Source organism: Metopolophium dirhodum, chromosome 1 (genome assembly GCF_019925205.1).
Source record: "Metopolophium dirhodum isolate CAU chromosome 1, ASM1992520v1, whole genome shotgun sequence".
Classification (NCBI taxonomy): Eukaryota; Metazoa; Arthropoda; class Insecta; order Hemiptera; family Aphididae; genus Metopolophium; species Metopolophium dirhodum.
Genome location: NC_083560.1, coordinates 77,844,340 through 77,868,139, shown reverse-complemented (window position 1 = coordinate 77,868,139; position 23,800 = coordinate 77,844,340). Strand labels below are relative to the sequence as shown.

Here is a 23,800-nt window from a genome sequence, read left to right as displayed (position 1 = left end):
TAGTATCAAATTTTAAATCGTTTGGCTAAATTTTCTGTTGCACCCTGTATAATATATATATATATATATATATTTTATCATTCGCACAAAAGCCTAACGTGATTTGGATATTGCGTGCAAGTGTAAACCTATTTTAAATTTAAATTTAAATTTCTCCGTACCGGTAACTCCAACATGTCTTTGACTCTATCAGTTATACACTTGTCTTTGCGATGTCTCATTAAAACATAAACGTTTCTGATTCCCGGGCACGATCGCAGTAGTTTTTCGATCAAAACTTTGCCCATGAATCCGGTGCCACCTGTTATGAAGATATCGCATCCATCGTAAAAGTCCTTTATGCCCATAATTGCAGCTGAAACAAACGAAAAAAAAAATTTAATGTTTGTTCTATTGAACAAAACGTATCTATAGGTATAATAAATAATTAAGTAGGTTTTTTGTTGGTCGTATTGTATGATATATTATACAAAACTTAGACGATTACCCCTGCACCCCCCCCCCCCCAAATCACAAAACTATTTTTGGTGTAGTAGGACATTTTAACCGTTACAATATCACCCCCCCCTCCCCAAATTAATAGAAATGTATTTGAATAATTGAACATAAATTTTTTTTTGATTAAGACATAGAATAAAATTCCAAATATTTGCATAAATAAAATAAAATATAGATGTATATTTTTAATCAATGTATCCATTTGAAACAAATATCAATAAAGTAAGTACTTTTAAAATAATAATTTATGTTTAAAATAAGTATTATAATAATTATGATATTTTGCAAAAAACTCATTGCTATTATATAGTATCCATCTAGGTAGTATTTAACAAAATAAATAATATCTATTTGATACGAGAAAAATACTATTATAATAATAAATTTAAAACACTTAATAATGTTTAAAACAAGTTAAGTAATAAAATGTAACGTTAGGAAAAACATTATAGCTAAAAGATTTTCTAAATAAAGTATAATAAAATTAATAATTGATAAAAATAAAAATGTCTAGTAGATACTCCGACAATAATAATATATTTGTCTTAATAAAAAAATAAGATATAAAACTACAAAACAGTAGGTGTTAATATTATTAAAATACATTTTTGAAAATGGGGGGAGTCCTATTACACCAAAGATAGTCACGAAGGTGGAAGATGTCTGAGGGGAAATAGTCCATGTATCATTATTATATTTACACATAATATAGTAATTATTTACATTATATTAGTACACAAATAATATTCATTTGAAGTCGATCGATTTAATTTTTTAAAAGAACACTGCAATCGGTTCCACGCGATTAACAGCGTAGGTAGGGTATCTATGAAAGGTTTTTTTTTTTTTACACTGAATGACTTATTTTATTCGAACACGTTTTTCGTTTCTTTTCTCGTGGGCATGTTTAATAAACGTCGAGACGACAACATCAACATCCGAATCGGATTATCTACATAATATTAATCAATAGGTACGTAACGTCTTGTCCATAACGAATGTTTAAACGTTTCACAACATTTTGGTTGAGCCTAAGCCAGATTGTGAGTACAGATTAATAAAATTATTACTACCTAGGTAGGTATTATTATTATACATCACAAGACAAGTTTTCTAGTTTGCTTATACTCAGCGGTAGAAGGATTTTCACGAGCACTATATTTTTAAATCGTCGACTTGTCACTGCAACACAACTATAATAATATATTCATTTATAAATTAGTGACTAAGAATCTTAGATTATATTCCGGACCAGTATTTTAATTGAAGACGCAAGCCTAATATTTAAATTAGAATTCCTCTTTGATTAACTGGAGAACATAATACGAAATCAACCATATATATGTTTATTTATTTATTTAATGGCACCTTATATACGCGTCTTATAATATATTAGGTAATAATTTGTTATTAACTACCAACAAATCTAAGTTGAATTTAACGGCTTTCAAAAATAAAAATAAAATAAACGATTGTATAATTTACAAAAAAGTGTTATTCAAACTTATTATTTGAAATACGAATAATGTGCGTAATAGTAGATTAGTTTTAGATAAATTCGATGTTCAAAACTCTGAAATAGTGCATATTTTATACAATATCATATCATATTATGTATTTATATGTATATATGATTCAGTAACTGTTACAGAGAATCCCAAAAAAAGACTAAAACAGTTGTCTTGTTAATCAAAAAAAAAAAAAAAAAATGTAAATCACAATTAGCATCAATTAGGTAATCAATAATCGTTATTAGTATTATTATATTATTATAACTAATATTCCACGATAAAGTACCTCCACCGAGAGGCCTCTTCACTCAGTTATTCAATGTCGTATTTTATTTTTTTTATTTATTACCATCTATACTAAGATTATTGTTCAAATAATATGAAACAGGTGGCCTAATATAGGAATAAAACAAATATTTATTTGATTTACAGTTGTAAATTGTAATAATACCTACTTATATTAATCATAAGGAATTATAAGTAAAAGAAATATTTTTATGTGACTATAATAAATTATAGTAGATAATTATAAATGTTATAAATACGGTTTAGTTCTCGATTTAAATCGAAGCATTAATATTTCTTTTTCAAAAGTTTTGATTGTGCGATGGTTACAGAAACTCCATAAATAATAATTGAATAATAATAATAATTAGAATACAAACCAATTATTTTGTCACAATAAACACATATACCTACAAATACCTACCTAGGTATATGCCGCGTTGTAAAAATACTTTAGAAAAATTTTTAAGTAATTACTCAAATACTTTTAAAATACCACCCAAATACTATTCATAGTAAGGTTGAAGTACCTCTTGTTGTAATACTCAAATAATTTTTAGAAATGTTTTAAAAAATCTTCAAGTACAAAAAAAATTCTATTTAGTTCTGAAATAATTTATTTTAATAAAAGAATTGTTTATTTCATTTTAAAAACATGATTTGTTTAAAAATCAAAATACTGATCAGTCATGTTAATTATATTTAAATTATAGTCGCATACCAATACTGAACACTCTACAGATATATGTATATTATATAGAGCTATATGTAGTTGGATATCCCATACCATCGTCACTCATTGACGATAAACGATTAAGATAGATAATTTATAATCATTTTATTGGTTAATAGGTAGTACTAAATTCTATAAGTTATAATATTTTCATATAGTTAAATTATAAATATAATTTTACAGTCAATAACAAAAGATATAAGCAATTAACTTTAGTTAAACAACTATCTAATTGTCTATAAATGATAAATAATAATATTATAATTGTTACAACGTTGAAGCATGACCACGACGGCATGGTATGTTTATTTAATAAAGTTAGTACATAGAAACAAATTAAGAATCAAAAGGATAAATTAATGAAAGTAGGTATACAATTGTAAAAAAAATATTTAAAATACCGTTCAAATACTTCCAAAGTAAAAGTAGGTATTTAAAAAAGTATTCAATACCGAAAAAAGTATTTGAATACTTTTACTCAAGTACTTTACAACACTGGGTATACGTAAAAAGTGTATAAACATTACCTTTTATCGAATAGTGAATGCCTTTAATTTACACTATCACGTTACTGGTCGTAAATAAGGTATGTGGCAAATTTTGATGTTTGTTCGGTTTTACGTCAATAGAAGTTGTGTTTTAGTAGTATAATTTATTGTCGAAGAAATGCGATGAGTGAATGAATTAATAGCGAACGCGACGTTTCTATTGTGTCAGATAATTGAATTCCTTAATTAAAATTCAATGCAAAGAATACATTATGAACTAATATCGTAATAAATTATACTGTACCGCGTGTATACTTGATTTATATTAAATTAATTTTACATAATTTTCTATATTCGAGTGACATTTAAATATACATATTGTGAAAATGTATGATTTCACCTATAGTGTTGTTTAAGGTCATATTATATAGGTACCGTGCCCACCACTAGTGCTCTCGTTACTGGTGTAGACAACCGAAAAACATCAACGAACCTCACTCAAACTATATACACGTGCGATAGGTATATTATGTTAAATCCTTAAGTATACTAACAGACAAATAATTATACTGCAAGTCTATAAGAATATTTCCTCAAAAACGGCCTCCAAGAATTTTGTCATAATTTCGTATCCATAGGGGTTTTTTGATGCGAGGAATAAAATTCATCGGCAAAGGACTCGACTCCGAGCAAATTCGTGTTTTTTAAAATGCTCAAATTTTGCGATCTATATTAATTTTACATAATTTTAAATAATTGAATGACATTAAATATAGGTACATACTACATATAATGAAAATCTAGAATTGCACTTTTGCTATTGTCTATGGTCATATTATATAAGTACCGTTCCACCTCCACTGCGCTCGTCGCACTGTTGAAAACAACATACGCAGTGGCAAAAATGATGAGTGGGCTTTTACACGTGTTGATATTTTCCAGAACTTTCAAAAAATGTATTATAATTGAATTATAGATAGGTACTAAAAAATATTATAAAAATCTTTACACTCAACCAAATATTAAATATGTAAAAATGTCTTATCAAAAATAATAATAACGAAATATTTTTGGGGTGTTCACTTCCTTGTGGTATACCTGGGGTAACTTAAATGAACTGGAACGCATTCGGGCTACGTAAAAACTAAAAGCATGACCTTTTTTTCGTAGGATGCACTTGGACGATAGGTACCTTATTCGGGATGCACTCAAGAAATTAAATAACGGTCATCGCAGGAAATTCCCTTGAATTTTTTAACTAAAGCAGCTTTGGGAGATTAAATTCCCAACAATTTCGACGAACCCCACTCAAGCAATAATACTATATATTTATATAGATAACTGCTGCATAAATTAATACTTAAAAGGACGCACCACCACCTGTAACTTATTCGTGAAAATGGATTTGCGCGGGATGAACACACGGAGACACAGTACTATAGTAGCCTTACAATATATATATTTTACAACACATATAAAATAGATTTATGAAATGCCGTCGTGTATTTTAGTCGTTGCGTTTTTATTTTGTGATTACTTTTTTAAAAAAAGAAACAGTTTAAGATATTGCAAACAATAAATTTGCGTTGTTTATTTTTATTTTTGGTTTTTTTATTTGTTTAATTTTTAAAAACTATTGAGTATTGATATAAAAAAAAGGCACAGCTTAGATAAATTTATCTTCTATGTGATATGGACATTCTATAAATCTATTGAAAATGACTGCACTTACTCATAAATTTAGGCCACGCATAGTAACTTTTTTTCAATTTAATCTAATATTATTACCCAAGTGGATACTGGACATAAGACCACAAATCTTAAAACTGTTTGAATTAGCTGTGTTTAAATGATATATATTTTAAGATCAAACATTTTAATTTTTCTTCTCGGAATCGCATTAAAATTGCCTATATTAAACCCCTAGATTACCGTGGGCACCGTGTATCCTCTTCAATACGTTTCTCCAAGACTGAAAGTTTTACAAGGTTGTACTGTATGTCTGTATACCAAGGGTCCGTAGATGGTTACTTGGTGGTCCGTGGAGAAGATTTTATTATAATATTTTTATTAATGCTATTTACCTAATTTCATTAAAAGTGTATAAATCTATTATAGCTTAAAGTAAATCTCACATGACTCATACTCGTTATGATAATACTTTTTTAAATAACCATTTAATATTAAATAATAATCAAGATAAAAAGTTTTTTTTTATTATGTAGGGGTTCCGTGTTCATACTTTATATTGTAGAGGGGTTCATGTTGCATAAAATATTAAAAACCACTGATATAAACAATATTGTTATAAAAAAATATCGGAGGACTGCCCTGAGAATTCGGTCTCCTTGCACTATCTACGACTACAGCTGTGAACGATTGATTTTTCTAGCTAAAACCGTAGTAAGTACTCGATATTGGATATACCGACTGTCGCGTAGCAGAAGCAAAACAAATATTAAACGAAATAAACGATATATTATAGCATATAATATATATATAAATAGCACATAATATGGCCCTATCAAAATACGTACCTCCGAATAAAAATAACATACACATGAACGCAATATAGCAATAATAATAATATTACGTGAGCTGTGTTATTTTTCAGTCAAACGTTTTGGGATAAAAATTCGGTGGACAATAAATAATAACAGATGCACACCGTACGATATTAAAACTATTGAATCGTTTATTGACGATTTTAAACAATAACTATAAATATCAAATTAGTACTCTTGTACACAAAATCACGTTTTACTTATAAACTTTTTGGTAAACTTGGTAAGAGTGTTGACGTTTATTTTATCTGATCTGTTGATTAAAAATAGTGTATGGTTTTTACTCAACAATTACAATAAACCGAAAAAGTGTGTGGTTTTTGGATATAACCTTTACAATTTATACCCAAATGGTAATGGTGATTCACGCTAAATATTAAATAATATATTGGCGACCAATAGTACAACAAGTCTGGACTTATTGTTTTTGTCTAAAGCAATTCAATCAGTTATTTAATTTTTTTTATCATATTAACAATTGTTGACAATATGTCTATAAAAACCTTGTATGTCCACCGTAAAAATATGTTATAATTATATTACCATTTATAACAAGTCCCAATAGTAGATTATAGGTATTATATTATAATAATATGATAATATGATTTATTATAAAAATAAATTAGTTGTAACTCGTAACACTAAGAAACAAAAAAACTACAACACAAATCATTAGGTTAAAATAATTGAAAATCTTAAAACTACCTACTAGTAAAATGCAGTGTTTGTGACGTACAAATTTTGGTCCCTTAGCCATCGATACATAAATCTGTAAATACATTTTCTGTGTGGAAGGAATCTCAGAAACTATTGGACTTAACGGTTTTCAATAAAAGTGATTTTAATATAGATTATTTAAGACTCAGAGGGAGCTTTTAGCTTTTTTTTAAACTCCAATAAGTTGGTATAGGGTGGCTCACACATGCCATTCGTTTTAGCTTACCAAAATCGAATATTTTTTTTTCATATAAATGGTTGCCATTGCAGGTTACAGATCATATTACAATTATAATTTGTAGAAATATGGCATACTATGTACCTACCCCTACCTATATGTATTATTATTATTATTATTATTATTATTATTATGTTATCTCTGAGGTTCTGAACCACACTTTGCACACATGTTCTTTGGACTTCCTGATGGATCGTATGCTAATTTTCATCCCAGAATTAAACTCTAAATGTTAACTCACCAAAATTGAATATTTTTTTGTTTAGATAATATAATATATAGAGAGATTTTCCATTGACTACAGAAAATAAAATAGTTATTATGATTGGATATTATTTTCAGTATTGTATTAAATTATTTGGTAGCTATCATAGAAATTTGATATAAATATCAAAAGGCATAATATGGCAGGTATTTATGTGGAAAAATGCGTAATTTATTATAATATCAGTTCTTAATTCACTTAGCGTCTTCAACTTTCATATCCCTATTTTTTGTTCTGTGAATTATTTGCGAAACAGTCCTATTTTACTAATGATGAGTCCACGTTTATGAAATGTTTATCACTACCTATATATTGATTTTTTAATAAGATTTCATACTGTTATGTACTTATTAGCTTTAAGATTTATATCTAAATTTGTACTGGGCTCGTCCAGTTTCATAATAATAAATAATAACATGCCACTCATTCTAGTCATTCTAGATTAGAGACGATTAAAAAAAAAAATACGTGCATTCTACTTACGACATGACATAAAACATTATTTACCACTCAGCTTTGGAAAATCGATTCTTTTACAATATTAAAAAAAAAAAAAAAACGATGTTAATTTTATTTATTTATTTATATATATAGTATTATAGTTTATCTTTTATCAAAAACGAAAAGTATTCAAATCTTATATAGGTTTTTAAACGTACATGGTTAAAATACAATATAACATTACGTGAAACACCCACAGATTCATTTGACAGACAGTTTTAGTCAGAAAGGTTTCGTAACGCATGAACCGATTTTGACAGGTATTGTATTGTTTAATGGAAAAACGGATAACGATGGATGGATAAATTAATAATTTTAACTTTGACAGAACTACCCGACGTACAGCTAGCTATATACTTATAAATTATATATAAGTTATAATACTAGCTAATCCTGCGCCCGCGGTATAACATATTAAATTCTCGCGGATTTACCACTTCTTAAACATAAAGAATTTTAACAGGTCGGTTATTTTGGGTTTTTTGACTAAATATTAATCACAGGTTTAAAATTATATACAATCATGATAATAACTATTTTCTTGCTGAATCTCTATTGACAAAACATTCTAATGTCGTAATTACATAAGGGACGTCCGTTTTATGCATTTTATTTAATGTAGTAGATGTATTTATTACTTATTGGTGTTCCTGCATCGCAAGTCACTGTCTGTGACAAATTAATACAACACATCGATTTGGGAGGCTTAAATTAAATACAATTCTAAAAGTATATCCAATCATAATGACTGTTTTATTTTATGTATGACCATGCAATGGCAAACAAAAACTTATTCGTTTTTCGTGAGCAAACAAATCCCCGTGTGACTCTAGGTTTAAAATCTAAACGATTGGCGTCGAAGTGCACATCCTTGGGTATACCAATATTAGATTACCTATATATACCTAACTTCAGAACCACGATCACGATATTTTTGGGCTGAATTCAATTTTTATTTTCTAACCGATTTTGTTTATAGAAACACAAATCAACAATTAATATTTCAAAAATTAATTTAATATAATGAATCCTCAATTTTCCTTGCAAAGGAAAAATGTCTAGTAGGTAGTATGCTACTTTTTAAATCAAAAAATATAGGTAAAATAAATAATTATAATATTATATTATTTCTTTTTTTCTATCAGACATTTTCCAATGGAAAATTTACAGTTTAATATCAACTAGGAGGTAGTCGTAGTACACTATCAAGAATTTAAGAGCATACTGATCTAATTAAATAATTATTATATTACTATAACTGGTATACAGTTATGTAGTTAGTAACCCCAATGTGTAATCTTTTTAATAGCCAATAAAAAATAAGGAAAACAAGTCCAATATAATTGTCCGATATAGGCATAATAATATGTAGGTAATTTATTGTAACTATTCTAATTTTTACATTTGGTGGGCCTAACGAAGATAATTGTTTGTGGCCCGCTGAATAAAAAAAAGTTGGGCAACTCTGATATAGATAGATATTGAACATTCTCGCACTTAAAATAATATACCTATTATAATATGAATATAATTAAAACGCAGATCACATATTATTATATTATTATTATTATTATTCCGGGCAAACCATCCGTTTGTGTTCGTCTCGGCCCCGCCGCAATAAAATATATTATTATATTTTCTTTTTTCTATCACATGTCATCTAGGTAGGTTCATTTGAATTGCCGTAGAAGTATAGTAATATTATTATTACACCAGCAGACCACCTCATACCACATATCAAATATATTATAATACACGCATAATGTATATTATATAAACCTACGTAGCATAGGCTGCAGTCGGCTAGTCAATTATTATGATAATAATATTCTCGTAAGTCGTAGCAAGACGCAGGTAGGTACCGCCGAATGCACCGGGAATAGGGCTACACAATAATAATATATTATCGTAATAAAAAAAAAAAAACACTACATGGTTAGCTCCCATATGCGAGAGAATCCGACCGCCGCCGCTGTATACCTAGGTATATATAAAATATATATAATACTAGGTATATAATATATACCGCTGCGGCGGTGCGAGGGACGACGAATATAAATTATGAACACGTCCGACACGGAGAATGTCTTTTTTTCCCGATGTTTTATCGGCCTACAATAATATTATAATAATGTGCGTCGCCGCCGCCGCCGCGGAGGCGCGCGCGTTTGGGGGGGTATAAGCGCTTATAGTAATAATAACAACAGAGACACACGCGCAGCACCGACCAACGAAAAACAACACACATAAACACGACCAGGGTCGTTGTATGTATAGTATATATACGCTCGAATATGTTGGTACCTAATCTATCTGGGATATGGTATACAGGACGATTCATCGAACATGCTCACCACCCCATTGGTTGTCTACAATGTAATGCTGCGATTGATTAAAAATCAGATTTTTGGAATTTTTAAATATTCCGTCAGAGGTGGATTGTCCTGCAATAGGCAGAGTATAGGGTACTGCCCGGGGAGAGAGATCTACAGTAAAACTTTTTTAAAAGAATATTTGCAAAACTTTTGCAATAATAGCGTTCAAAATAGTGCGTTTTGAAGATATTACGAATGTTTAAGATCAATTTACCATGGGAAATAGTACGCGTATTGGCAAAATCTCACCTCGCCATTCGATTTCCGCTGTTTTTATTACCAGAATATTGATGTATTAGTGAATAACTCAATTTTTATATTTTTGGCAATAGCACGTTTTTCATTGTCGTCCCTCAATTTATAAATATCTTTCGATATTTCTTATTTATAGTTTGTGGTTCAAGTAAAACCGTTATTAAGGACTTGTATGCTAAGCATAAATAATTTGATAACCTGAAAACCATATTTGTTCAAACTTTAAATTAGATACCCGTATTGACATTTTCAAAAAAAAATTCCTCAACAATTTCACAAAAAACCTGGAGAATTCAAAAACACGGACTTTGATTATATTTCAAAAGTCATAACTTGAACGAATTATAAAAGTAAAGCGGTGAAGTGCATTCGCTGGATGGTCCCTTAAACTCAAGCCGACAAGGCTGTTTTTTTTCCTACGTTTCTGTTTAAATCTGACTATTACATCAACCTATTGTACCAATATTGCTGTGCAGATCGTTGAATTATTATTCTTATAAAAATGAAAAAAAAAGGTGGATAAGTGGATGTCGCTCTGTTGTACAGTAGGTTACAAGTGGGTCACTGTAAATGGTGTTAAATTTGAATTCAATGATATAATATCATTTTGTATAAGAAAAACGATTCTGAGCGAAAACGGTCAGTCAGCCTATGATATTACCAAGTATATTTGATGATATTATTGTGAATAAAGTAATTTATATATAACCTATTTATGTGGAGCCTTGTTTTCAATTTTCAATGCTTACCGAAAAAACTTGAACATTTTATACATTTTTAACTACAAAATAATTATTAAATTAAAAATTTGATAAATTTTGTCAAAATTTGAACTTTCAATGCTTATAAAAAAAATTGTGCCTATGTATTTTTAATATTTTTCAACTGCTATTAGAACAATATATCAGGAGCCTTATATTAAATTTTCACATTTTTTACCCAACAAATAAAATTTTATTGATATTTATAGAATTATTTATCAAATTATTTTCAAATTTTTTTCGTGTATAGAAAATGCTAATGGAGACATTCAGTGAAATTTTCAAGTATCTACAGTCATATGTTTTTTAATTACAACAAAATAAGAAAATCGTTACATGAGATATCGAGTGAATATCAAATGTTGTAAGAATATGAATTTCAAACGCTCATAAAAATTTAATTTGACGTTCTTGTACACATTTTTTTTTTGATAAAGGTAGAAAAACTTATGGATAATCTCGTATTACATTTTCAAATCTTAGATTTAAAAAGAAAAATTTTTATGAATTCTCAACTCAAAACAATTTGCTAATTTTCGTGATTTTTCCGTATTTTGTCAAGATTTGAACTTTAAATGCTTATAAATGAAAACTTTGACAAAGGATTTTTAATTTTTTTTCATCTGCCTTTTAAATAATGACCTAGGATCCTTGTATTACATTTTCAAGCTTTTTTACTCAACAGATAAAATTTTATTGATATTTATAGAAAAAAAAAACTAAAAAAAATGAAAACTAAAAATGTCCGTAAACAGCTCAAAATAAGTCACAATATTTGGAAAATGTTATGATGTATAGACAATTCTAATATAAACATTCAATCAAAATGTCATGTACCTACGGTCATTTGTTTTAGAGTTACACCAAAGTTTTTCCTTAATTTTTATTTTGTTTTTTATGTCGCTTTTGAAAACTACTGGGAAATTTTTACTTTTGACCCCCTCAAAGCACCAACTAGATTCACTTTCCTATCAGAAAAGTTACTGTTGAAGAAAATCCAAGCACTTTTACTGTCCTAAAAGGTGATGACAGACACAAAAAAATGAAAATAAAAAAACACACATCATTGTAAAATCAATATTATCATCTTCGCTCAGAATCTAAAATAGTCTCTACTCAATAATTAAAAAAAATTATATCTCAAGAATTCAAAAACATGGTCTTTAAACTAAATGGTATATTCAAAAATTTAAAAAATCATAATTTGAACGAATTAGAAGAGTAAAACGAGGATATTCATGCTCGGAGTATCGCCCTGTATAGCGTATAACATCGGTGGGATTCGAATTCGAGTTTTTGACTTGTGACGAAATTGCCGGTATATAGCGCTTATATATAATATAAAATATCGTGTGGTGTGCATCGTTTTGGGATATATACATTAACATAATATACCTACATATCTATATAGGTACCTGTCGAGGACCGAGTGAATTCGTATATATATATATATATATATATATATATTTAATATCCTTTCTTTCGAAAGCGTTTTAATATACAAGACAAACGCATTAAGTCGTACGCATATAATATATATAGATATGATAGGCCTATACATATTATATACATAAGTTATAGGATTCCCGCGGACTGCGTGGCGGCAGTACTACCTGGTATCTACCTATAATATGTATATTATATTACCTATATATATGTAGCTAAGCGTTCGTATAGGTCTTGTTTCAACCCAAAGTCGGACGATTTTCTCGTATATATATATAATATACCTCTTACGAGTTTTATCTTGATTTTAGCTATAGGGCGCATAATAGGCCGACCACTTTGTCCTGTTCAGATAATATAAAACATTAACTCGATGCGATTCGTTACGCCGCCGCCGCCTCACCCTGGACGGGTGTTATACCTGTATATACATGATACCTATGTCTATACCTATATAATATAGTACCCATTATACTCTACGTGGAGATATTAAATGGATAATAAGAAAAAATAACGAATTACAATATTATAATTGGCGCCGCAGTGTTTGGTAAGACTTACCTCGAAATGCGGGATTTAATCCGAAAACAAAAAAATAATAAAAACGTAGTTTTTAGAACGACCGATAATACGAGGGTACTTGCTATAACGTTGTATATATTATTATCAAATCAGTGGGGTGTAGAACATATTTAATAGAAAATTGTTTACTCATGGTCAACTTTACGCGTTGGTGCTTCTAAAGTATTAGTTTTTCTAACAGTTTAATGATTTTAGCACCTGATGGAAAGTCATAAAGTATAGCTTATAGATAAGTCCGTAGTACAGAGGAGGGCAAATGTTTGGACCGGCCCATAATACAATTGAAAAAAATTACTCACTCTGCCCGCAAACTTATTAATCCCAATTACGTTTTTACCTCAATTTTATATTTATCAGTACGCATATAAATATTTGTAAATATTGTAATTATTAGAACTACAAACCATAATATCGTTCCCCATTGCTATAAACCCCTATAAAAACACCTAAAACATTGTAATGATTGTAACTAATGGCCTTAGATGCCAGGTTATTTTTTAGATCAATAATAAAAAAAAAAATATTCAAAAAATAGAAATATATGATCCTCATTCAGACCCGAAATCTCTTTCCGGCCTCTGAATGCAATACGAACGGTCAAAGACAAAAAGTGGTGTAATTTATTTCTATAATAACTTTAACTCTGATTGTAATAACGATAGGTTCTTATAGTTTTTACAACTCAAGCTATAATTATTTGAAGTTTTTAGAAATATATTATGTGAACATTATTGATTTAATGATGGCACAATTTCATAATATTATGTTAATTTCATATTTTTAATCAATATTTCACAATACACAGCTGAGGTAACTATTAAAATGTAGTATCAACAGGTGGTGACATGCATTATATTATATTATATTGCATTCTGCTACCAAAAAAAAAAACAAAACATACAAATGTAAGTTGTCGACATTAAAGCCATGACTTAATCCTAAACCTAATATTATGTTCGATTTTGATGAAAGTGAAATGAATGACGAGGAATCTGTTTATTATATAATAAAGCGATGAATCGCGATAGTTTTGTATATGCGCGATAATTTTGAACTTGCGATATTTTTGACGTGGATCCCAATTTTCATATCATTGAAGCCCTCATATCTTGAAACGCCCTGCTTGGCATGGGTTATGGACTATAATTATCATTAGTACCACAAACGCAACTTGGGGGGGGGGCTGAATTATAGCCCCCACAAGAAAGATATTAATCTTCAAACTCATTGTACGGGATCAGCGGATCACATATGTGACACCGTTACATTCTGTTAAAATGTTAACTATATCATTGCCTATTAATATACTACACATATACTAGGTAGGCACTGTTAACAATGACACACACAATGATATTTAATTGTTTTTATTGTCAAGGTTTACATTATTTTATTTCATCACGGATATAACACTCTAATTAAAGGCCATATTCAGTCAAAGTTAAAAGTATAATATGTACCTATGTACCTTTTTTAAAAATTTGGCGAATTATAATATTATACATCTGACTTTAAGTTTGTTATGTATGATTTGCTACAATAGTTTTGAATATGTTCATTGGTAAAAACAAAATATAAATTATTATTATTTTTTTTTTTTTTAATGAATATAAGGATGAGAGGGCAAAGCTAAATCGGATTACTTTTTAGTAAAATGTACGTATTAGCATTAGCCCCCCCCCCCCTCAAAAAAAAAAAAAAATAATTTTTGGGATAGTTGCGCCATTCATTACTAATATAGGGACCTACAGGCTACAATACATCTAATGTTTAATAACTAGGAAAAGGTGTTTTTGTCCTCTGCGGTCTACCACCCGTTTCTATACATCATGTGGTCTACCACAGTTTTTTATATTTAATTAAAATGTCAATAAATACATAAATGTAGAAACTATAATATACTCGTATTATTATTAATAATAACAAATATAATATATATATTATACATAATATCATATAATAAATATTTAAATTTTATCAAGTAAAAAATCATTCAATAATACACAAAACGTATACGTATTGTACGCTGTTATATATTATTATTATCTAATTAAAAATATAATGATTAATTTTAATTATGTTTTTTTTAATTATAAGCATAACGTTATATTATATTTTACGTTATATACGTTATATACGTTATTTATATATATAAAAAACGTATCTTAGAAAACATTTGAATAGGTCGTCTTTATCTTTTTTCAGACGCCACCATTGTGTATTTTCTGCTAAATATGACGGCAGCAAATATGATGACGTATTCCATGAATTTATAAAGTTGTAAAGATCTCCGTAAACTGTCAACTACATTTATTTTTGATAGTCAATTTTCCTTTAAAAAGTAAATTAATATTTTCCTCTGACTGAATAATTGAATTGAAATTTTGGCAAACAATTGACATACCTAATTAACAACTTTGATAAGGATAAAGTATAACCATGTCCGCCGTTGACTCGATGGCAATAACTAAACGTAGATGAATGGTTGACGACAAGTCGACATGTGCGGTAGACCATATTATACGACAAGAAGAATCGCTATAAAAAAGTCCTGGAAAAAACTCTGAGTAATTAAGTCCGGTATATAAAATATTATTATTACATATAGCTAATATATACTATAATATTTAAAATAATTTATATTGAACAATTTCAATAATACCCGCAGGTCATGTTACATAAAAAAATCAAATTAATTGTTTATACAAAAATAATTTACATATATTATAATAAAAATTTCTATCGAAGTCCAATGTATGATATTTCCGATTTGGTACATACCAGACTTTTTATTAATTTTTTCAGGTAAATCATTTAATTAAAATGTTTATGAATACTAATTGGAACATTAATTGTGCATGACATTTTATTTTTTCCTTTATTCTAATTATATGTATACCGGACTTTTTTACATCGGACTCTTTTTGGTAGTTTACCATCAATCGACATGAATACCCTCGGAAACTACTCGCTTAAATTTAGATATACACACATTTCCAAAAATTCATCTGCTTGATAATTTAGAGTAAAAAATGATAGTCCTCGTTTTATAAACAAAGGTTTGTACCACCACAAGCACTCCTCAATTAGTATTAATAGTTTAAGCACCTAATTGAAGATATTTTAGTATTTTAGTTTACCTCCTTAAAAATTACAAAAATCACAATTTTAATAAATACATTGTTAAAATAAAAAATGGGTCGTGACTCACTCTGTATATTATGTTTCAATGCGATGCATCCTATAAAATATGTAAAATATTATGTTATAATAATATAGTGACATCTAAAAGTCTCGTTTTCATGCGGTGCACGCGTTGTTGCATTATTATTTATTAAATACTATATTCAGGTGTAGTGTTAACATAAATCTAGTGACCTTGTAGACGACTGCAGTTGAAGAGAGCGACTCAATAATAATCATCGTAATAATAGTGTTTATAGGAATGTTAAAATGTAGTTTTTTTTTTCTTATAATACTGTATTATACCGATATTACATCAGTATTATACACCGTATAGAACCTTATACCTTATAGTACCTAAAAATTATCGGACATTCAACGCGAAAATTATACAATTATTGTATATTATGACCATTTCTAAAATGGTATAATAATTTCAGAATTTTAAGTATTTCATTTATAGTATCAGGCTACCAATCCTGATACTATATTATACTTAGTGGCTATAGAAATAATTTAAATTTGAAATAATGAAGTTACAATTCATAGTAAATTATATTATTAAATATAAAATTAATTTTATTTATATAATAATTGTATAACATGCGCCTGTAATACCTATCTTGCGGTATAATAATGCAATACATTTTATACCACTATATAATACAATTATACAAACTCACATCCCTGTACAGTATTAACGTTTAAGTGCATATTTGCTGAAAATCAGAATATTATTTATATACAAGTTAGGTTTCGTTAACAATTTCAAGATACATAATATAATACAATTTGTGTAACTTTTTTAACTAAAACAATAACAGTAATGATTCATTCGTTAATCGGTTTATCATTATACATATACCTATATACCATATACCTTATATTGTATTTTACATACCTATATACATTCTAGGGTTTATCGTGGCCAGTCGGTAAAAATACAAAGTAAAGATATTATACTGTCCAAAAACTGAATTATATAAAAAAAAAACTATAGCTTACACACAACCATTGTCACTATAGGGGGGCTAGAAGACTTATCCCCCTCCCCCCACAGCAGTTTTGGCTCCATATTAGTTTTTACTTTTTAACTCGTCTTGGTTAAATCTAAATCCTTGCTTAAAAATAAACTGTCATGAGTTCTATGTGTAAAACAATTTAATAATTATACATGAATATACACGATATAATGATATTGTTTGGCTGTATCATGTACGCGTATATGTACGTCAAAATGAATCAAAACATACCTACGTCAGAAAGACTATAACCCAAAACAGACTCAGTGAACCATAGCAGGCTATAATAAATACTGAAAGACAATTATTATCTAATAAAGTTATCGATAATGATTTATAAAATAATTTTATACCATGTGTATGATACCTCACAGTATAATTCAAACACACATCTCTATAGTATTGCTACAATGCTACACGATATCATAATATCGATATAATAAACTGTAATGATGAAAATATAATAGGAATATAATAGCAATTTTATTACGTAAAGTGAATAGAAAAATTTTTGTCGGGAAAAGTATCCAACTGGCCACTATACCAGGCCAGCTGTTGGCTACTTTGCTCAAATTGACGCCATTAAAAAAACTATGGCCTAGCCGCCTAGGATTAAATAATCAACACCGCTAAGCATTATACTTAAACAAACATCATTTGAACACATAAAAGATTCTGATCAGACCACGCTGGATCGAATAATTATAATCTTAATAATTATTTGTCTATAATCAGCATACATACATTTCCTAATATCAATGAGGCGATCCGCAAACAACAGAAATAATAATATTAGAACGTGATTACAATAGTAATATTATGTAAGTAGCCAATAATAATGAGACTGCAAAATAATAGTTTTCAAATTGTAAAAACTAGTTTCAACATTTTTTGGCGATGGTTTTGCAAAAATTGTAGAAGGTGGGGGAAGAAACTTCACACACGACAATCATGATATCATAAGTTGCAACAACGCCGGCGACTACCACATCGATGAAAACTCAAATAGGATCTCCACTGACCGCTTTGTCCTATTATCTCCCAATGAATCTTCAAAATGATGATGAAGTAAACGACAGTCGTCTGATATTAAATGCACCGAAAAGCGATTTACTATCGGCACTTCGCATAGTGTCAATGTAAAACTATACTATAATACTGCTGGAGTATAATAGCGATATTTCCGAAAATATTATCTCGCGAACGATATTCAAAAGCCAATTTATAATTAAATTTGTTCTCTTTAAACGAATAACGTTAATGTAGATGTAGATTGTGTTTGAGTAATAGAAACACTATAACGGTTTTTTGTATAAAATAAAAATCAATAACTATTATTACAAAAGTAAAAAGTGTATTATGCTTTTTATATGAAAAAAGTTTAAAATTTGACAAGTAAATTGAATTGAATTATTGTTAAAACGTAATAAGTTTGAAATATCCAGGTGAGGATCCGGGGGTAGGGACCGGGGGTAGGGGCTAAGGGGCTTTATTCCTCTACCTCAATTGAAAATATGTATTATGTATTTATTTATATAATAAAACATTTTAATAATTCAGGCGTATCGTAGAATCCATATATTTAAAATGTATTTATAATTGTCAATATTGTAATCGAATCGTATCTATAATTGTATAACAGTTTCAAATACGCATAAAAACAAGGTGCGCTTAAATAGAAAGATAATAATACAGACAAAGAAATTTAACATTTATCAATTAATGAATATAGGACCTGGCAATAATAAAACATAACTCGCATATAATATCTAATAATATAGTTATAAAAAGATTCAATAGAGTTAAGATTAAATAAATCGATTTGGGTATCATTAGCTAACATCATGATTCTATTAACAGGAATATTTATTAAATAACTTTTTTTCTGTAATTGTATATTATAAAAAGTATTGGTTGACCTAGTAGTTTGGCATTGAAGGACTTACAAATTTAAATACTAATTTAGTAATTAGTATTTCAGTATTTTACTAATTTAGTAATTCAGAACTGACTATGTAGTATATTATACCCATTGATCAATTTATATAGGATTTTTAAGTCACTTATATTTCTCCTGACTGCAAGATTATTCATATATTGTGTTTCTAACAATAGCTTACATGGTGAATGAGGTTAATATTGTATCTATGAGCTGTGTTATATTATATGTTTTAAAACTAAAATCATATTTTCCTAAAAATTTAGCACCCCCCCCCCCCCCCCCCCCCTCTTACTATTTCAGATATTTAGATCCGCGACTGGAAATAGCTATGATATTATCATACTCACAGACGCTACAAATACTGTGGTCAGTGGTCGTCCTATAATAGCGTATTATCAACAGACTGAAATTAAACCGATTTAATATTGTCATCAGCCTCCACATTCTGAAAATGTACCTACGTAATGTATAATAATATACATTCGTGCGTAACTTCTCGAATCAGATATTCTATTCAGATGTTCTGTTTCACCCCCATTAAAATATTTATTCTATTCATCAATATAACAAATTATGTGTAGGTGCCTATGCGTATTTGTGTGTGTGTGTGTGTGTGTGTGTGTGTACTGTGTATGTTGAAACTAAATAGAAACGTGGGAACTTTCTCAACCAGTGGTGGATTCATGTGTATATAATATATATTTTAAAAAGAAGTCAATACTTATACTTAATAAAAATATAATATATTGTATATATATTGTATATATTATATTTTAGGAGTTTAGGACCACATCATCGAAAAATTTTGAAAATCTGCCACTGTTCTCCATTATAAATACAAAATGCACACCAAGCATGCTTATTCCCTCTTAGTCCCATAATGGTGTTCTTCAAAATTATCCTCCGTATTTAAAATCTTACAAATTTATTTTTCAATATTTTAAATTTTTTTTCATGCATATTTTGTAATTTTGACTTTTTATCTCCTATATACCTAACTTCCGAGCTCTAGTTATAATAATATTGTTTGTAATGGAAAAAATGTTCAAGTGACTGAGAGAACCAATGAATAATATTTTATGAACAACAACAAAATAACTAAAATTTATTTTTTATTTGTTTGTATATCCAATTTCAAACGCTTAAACAAAATTTCAAGTACCTATCCATGGTTATTCGAATTCAAATTACAACAATCAGTTTTCTTGCAAATCAATGTAGTGTAAATATTTAGTTTTTCAAATTATTTTAAAACCTAGGTAATTATTTACTGAGAAATTGTTTTTATCACCAAAAGTACTAACTAGATCAAATTGTCTACATAATCAACATTATGTTTCATGTAAGTCCAAAGTCATTTTTGTTTAAGTAAACATATACATTTATTTATGGCTATAGAAAATTATCATATTTAATAACTTCTTATTAGGTGAAAAATTCAAATCTCTACGGTTATTACAATTATAACAATAAAACAAAAGTTCCGTTTTTCCGCTGTTTATTTTTTAACCTGTTATTCTCGATTCTTCAGAAAAGTTCTAGGACTTTTATAATTTTTGCCGCCCACTTCGACCAAGTCTAATCCGCTGCCAGAAACCAGGTTAAAGACTGAAACATTTATAATTACATATAACAAATATAATTTTATTGTAAATCCTATTATACTTAATTCTACTCAGAATCTAAAACAAAATATCAATATATTTTATATAAACGTAGTAGTATTTTAAAATCAAACACTCATTATTATTTACTTTGAAAATAATAAACATTTTCGAAATATTATATAAGATTTTAACCTAGAATTTGTATTAGTTTTTATATAAGTATTATCCTTATCTTTTCTTATTTTATTAGTAAGAACACCCCGGAGTATCAACTTATGATAATTAAACAGCAATATTTACCTCCTATATATTTTCATTTTTATAATCTAAAGCTAAAATTTTATTATTTTTACCACTATTTTTCCGAAGGTATTTAAATTTGAACCAAAATTATCAAACTAATGTCATAATTGAATTTTAATATCAAATATTAAAGCAATATATTTTTTTAAGACCAACAACAATTTAGATCAGACCTTATAGTTGAGTATATAGTAAGACATACTTTTCTGTATACAGATTTCAGTCGGAAATGCAAATATGTAGTACGAATATAAAATGTGCTTCATGCTATGGTTAATTCGTGCAAAATTTCTAAATGGTTTTTATGATTTTGCTCTCGTTCCACAATATACATAATACCTGTGTAGTACAATAGTATTCAAAAAAAAGAGGCTAGTTTTATGAGACAAGTATTTATGGTAATTGGTTGATAAATCATAAATATAATTAAAAGGTATCTTGAGAAATTCTCTTACTTCTATTATATAAAATTAAGATTAAAAGTTTAAAAAAAAATACTTTAATACCATAAGTAGATATTCGTTATTTATACAATATAGAGACGATGATAATAGCATTCAGTTTTAGATTATAGAATTATAAATTGAAAACTTAATAATTTATACTTTGTCGTTAAAAAACCGAAAGTTGATAGTGCACGTTTCACCAACAAATGCGTGAAATGTGATTAAAATATAATAATATATAAATTCAGTGACCATCCCGTCCGTCCAACGTCTCTCTATCGCCGAACACAATAATAATTGTGTTATTACTTATTTATTAATATTGTAATTAAGAATATTAAATAAAAGTCTTGATGGTAATTTTTTTTTTAAAATGCCTAATAATGTACAGAAAAAATGTGTAAGTACCAGGGTACATATTTATAAGATAGGAACTAGTTTGATGATCATTTACGGTAGGTAGTTCATGAATATTGAGTAGTACTTATTGGAAAATTCTATTAGGTACTTCTGTGATCTAAAATTAAAATTAAAATAAAAAGTTTAAAAATATATATATTAATATTCAATACTATAACTAATCAATTTTAGATTATGGAATCAAAAATTAAAAACTCAATCATTTATAGGTTGTCGTTAAAAATCCAAAAGTCAATAGGACACGTTTCACCAAAAAACGATATTGATAAAGTAAAAATAATAATAGCAATATGGAATGCTAAAGTACCTACACAGCGGACATCTGGAAATTTAAGACTGCAGCAGAAAATGTCGTTTCATGCATGATATAGATTATAATATCATTCAGGTCCAATCGTTTTAGATTATGGAATCGAAAATGTGAAACCTTTTAGATTGTCGTTAAAAACCCAAAAGTTGCAGATAGTGCACGGTTTACCAACAAGTCACTGCAATGCAAATAATGCTGATGGTAGGGTGAAAAATATTAAATTGTTGCGGGCATAATATGAAACCTGTTCATATTATTGTTACAAATTTATAACTTATAACTGATAATACGCCCTGTAGTACCAATAAATAGACAATACGTACTTAAAGAGTTATTTTTTAAATTAATTCTTAACAAATAGTGAAAAATATTTTCATAGTAAAAAAAATTCTTCTCTAAGTATTAAACATTTCGAAAAAAAAACTTTACATTATCACCAGACCCAATTAGGTCGACACGAAGTAGTTTTTAACTTGTAAATATTTTATGTAGTTAAAATGTCATTAAGATTACTCTACAGACGGAATTTAATCTGTATATTAAAGAATACCTACACAAAATCAATTAAAATATTTGGGTTTTAATGGAGGATATAGGTACCTACCTAAGTAGCCACATGTCACTGTGTAAGTCTCGATACCTCGAAAACGAACGCTTTCTTAAGCCACATATAAGATAATTGTGTTACGTTTTCAACAACAAGCGATCACTTTAATAATTTGTTTTTGTTGTCATCAATAATTCTTTATAACAAAGAACCATAAAACTATAGTAATATAATATATTGAATAACTATTTACGGGTTGTACAAGACCATAGCTTTTGATGGTTGTCTAATAAAATGTATATAATATTTTGATTGCAAGCCTATATTATATTATATAATGCAGTAAAACTTGAATGTTTAAACCAATTTATGTACTCGTAAATTCTTAATAAATAGATTTACCTAATTTAAATAAATAAAAGTACAGTCCAAGTGTCGAATATTTAAAACAACGAAAACAGAACTGTTAGATTTTGAAAATCATATTTAAAATAGATAATTTATTGAATGTTTCAAACCTATTGTAGGTAGGTGTCTAACTTGCTCGCAAACCCTATAACATATAAGCAATCCCTTAAATTTGATAATTAGAGCATTTTTCTACTGTAATATGTGGCTGAGGCCACAAAAAAAAAAACAAAAATAAAAATCACACATAATTTTAAAACTAGTACCTACATTCATCACTATGCTCAAAATCTAAAAACAAAACAAACACAACATTTTAAAATCATTATAAATTAAAAACCGTTTCGACCATAATATAATAAGACGTTTAAAATGTATATGATTTTAAAATTT

General features: G+C 28.1%; 1 protein-coding gene across 1 annotated transcript in view; it reads right to left on the bottom strand.

Annotated features, from left to right (window-relative positions):
• LOC132936306 (fatty acyl-CoA reductase 1-like) overlaps window positions 1–3,714 on the bottom strand; it is a 44,666-nt gene extending 40,952 nt beyond the window's left edge. The window contains exons 1-2 of the mRNA XM_061003003.1: window positions 3,555–3,714; window positions 162–355 (exon numbers count right to left, since the gene is read on the bottom strand). Of these exons, the coding sequence (XP_060858986.1) occupies window positions 162–347 (186 nt within the window). The 5' untranslated portion in view covers window positions 348–355; window positions 3,555–3,714. The remainder of the gene's footprint in view (window positions 1–161; window positions 356–3,554) is intronic.
• Between the last annotated feature and the right edge of the window lie 20,086 nt (window positions 3,715–23,800).